This window comes from Calidris pugnax, unplaced genomic scaffold, assembly GCF_001431845.1.
Source record: "Calidris pugnax isolate Ruff unplaced genomic scaffold, ASM143184v1 scaffold161, whole genome shotgun sequence".
NCBI lineage: Eukaryota > Metazoa > Chordata > Aves > Charadriiformes > Scolopacidae > Calidris > Calidris pugnax.
Genome location: NW_015090955.1, coordinates 5,016 through 6,302, shown reverse-complemented (window position 1 = coordinate 6,302; position 1,287 = coordinate 5,016). Strand labels below are relative to the sequence as shown.

Sequence of the window (1,287 nt, the reverse complement as noted above, 5' to 3'; positions counted from 1 at the left end):
GCTCTTGTCTCTCGTGGTGTGAACCACACTCTCCTCTTGGCTCCACCAAAGCGTTAAGCAAGCGAACGAACGGGCGGCGAGGGCTCGGGCGGCGCGCTCAGGATCGGTAGTCCTTCTTGCTGTAGGGTTTGTTGCCCAGGATGCTATCGATCTCGTGGACGATGGAAGACGACAGCTTGGGAAGGACCTGCGGGGGACGTTTTGGGGTGGTGGGATGTCAGGGTTGGTGACCCCGGGTGTGTGGGGGAGGACGCAGCCGGCGGTGCCACGTGGCCGTGCCGCACTCACCGCCTCCACCATGCCACCTCCCTGCTCCTGGTTCCCCCCCCGTGCTGTGGCGTGACCCACTTGGGGAGAAGCGAGGCTGGGCTCATCCCTGCCCTCCCAGCCCCATCTCAGCTGCTTTGTGTTGAGCAAAACCCATCCTTTTTGTTTCAAGCCAGCTTTGCAACCTCCTTTTCCGACACCGTGAGCGATTGCAGGAGATGCCCCGTTAAACCCCATAAACGGGGTCTGCTCGCTGCCCCCCCACCCCCCAAACCCTAGAGAAACCCCCCCAATCTGGTGCTGGTGCGTTGGGGAGCACTGACCTGTATTGCTCCGATGTTCTCCATCAGCTGGTCGGCATTGGAGGCTCCCAGCAAGACGGAGCTGACGCCCTCGTTGCGCAGGCACCAGGCTGGGGAGGGGGGGAAAGAGCAGAGCCTGAGTGCAGCCCGGCCACCCCCGCTGTCCCCCCTCAACCCTGACCCCCCCCTGATGTCCCCCCAGCCCCTTACCGATGGCGAGCTGGGGCAGGGTGCAGCCCAGGCGCTCAGCGATGGCCTGCAGCTCCTTCAGCTTCGCCTGCTGCCGCCGGCCCTCCTCGCTCAGGATCTTGTCCTTCAGCCACTGGTATCCCTGGCAGGGGTGGGGAGGAGGACGGGGGGGTCACAGTGGTGTTGGGGTGTCGTGGTGGGATCAGGGTGTCATGGTGGGATGGGGGTGTTATGGTGGGATCAGGGTGTCACGGTGGGATGGGGGTGTCGTGGTGGGATCAGGGTGTCACGGTGGGATCAGGGTGTCATGGTGGGATGGGGGTGTCGTGGTGGGATCAGGGTGTCATGGTGGGATGGGGGTGTCATGGTGGGATGGGGGTGTCGTGGTGGGATCAGGGTGTCATGGTGGGATGGGGGTGTATCAGGACCTTGCACATCCCCAAACGCCCCGGGTTGTGGCTCCTGGACCTCTTTGCTCCCATAAGGACCTTGTGACCCCCCCTCTCCCAGCTCTCCCCATCCCATTGTG

General features: G+C 63.7%; 1 protein-coding gene across 1 annotated transcript in view; it reads right to left on the bottom strand.

Moving 5' to 3' along the window:
* Window positions 1–6: 6 nt before the first annotated feature.
* KCNAB2 (potassium channel, voltage gated subfamily A regulatory beta subunit 2) overlaps window positions 7–1,287 on the bottom strand; it is a 4,178-nt gene continuing 2,897 nt past the window's right edge. The window contains exons 8-11 of the mRNA XM_014952022.1: window positions 1,187–1,268; window positions 780–900; window positions 591–679; window positions 7–187 (exon numbers count right to left, since the gene is read on the bottom strand). Coding sequence (XP_014807508.1) covers window positions 98–187; window positions 591–679; window positions 780–900; window positions 1,187–1,268 — 382 coding nt within the window. The 3' untranslated portion in view covers window positions 7–97. The remainder of the gene's footprint in view (window positions 188–590; window positions 680–779; window positions 901–1,186; window positions 1,269–1,287) is intronic.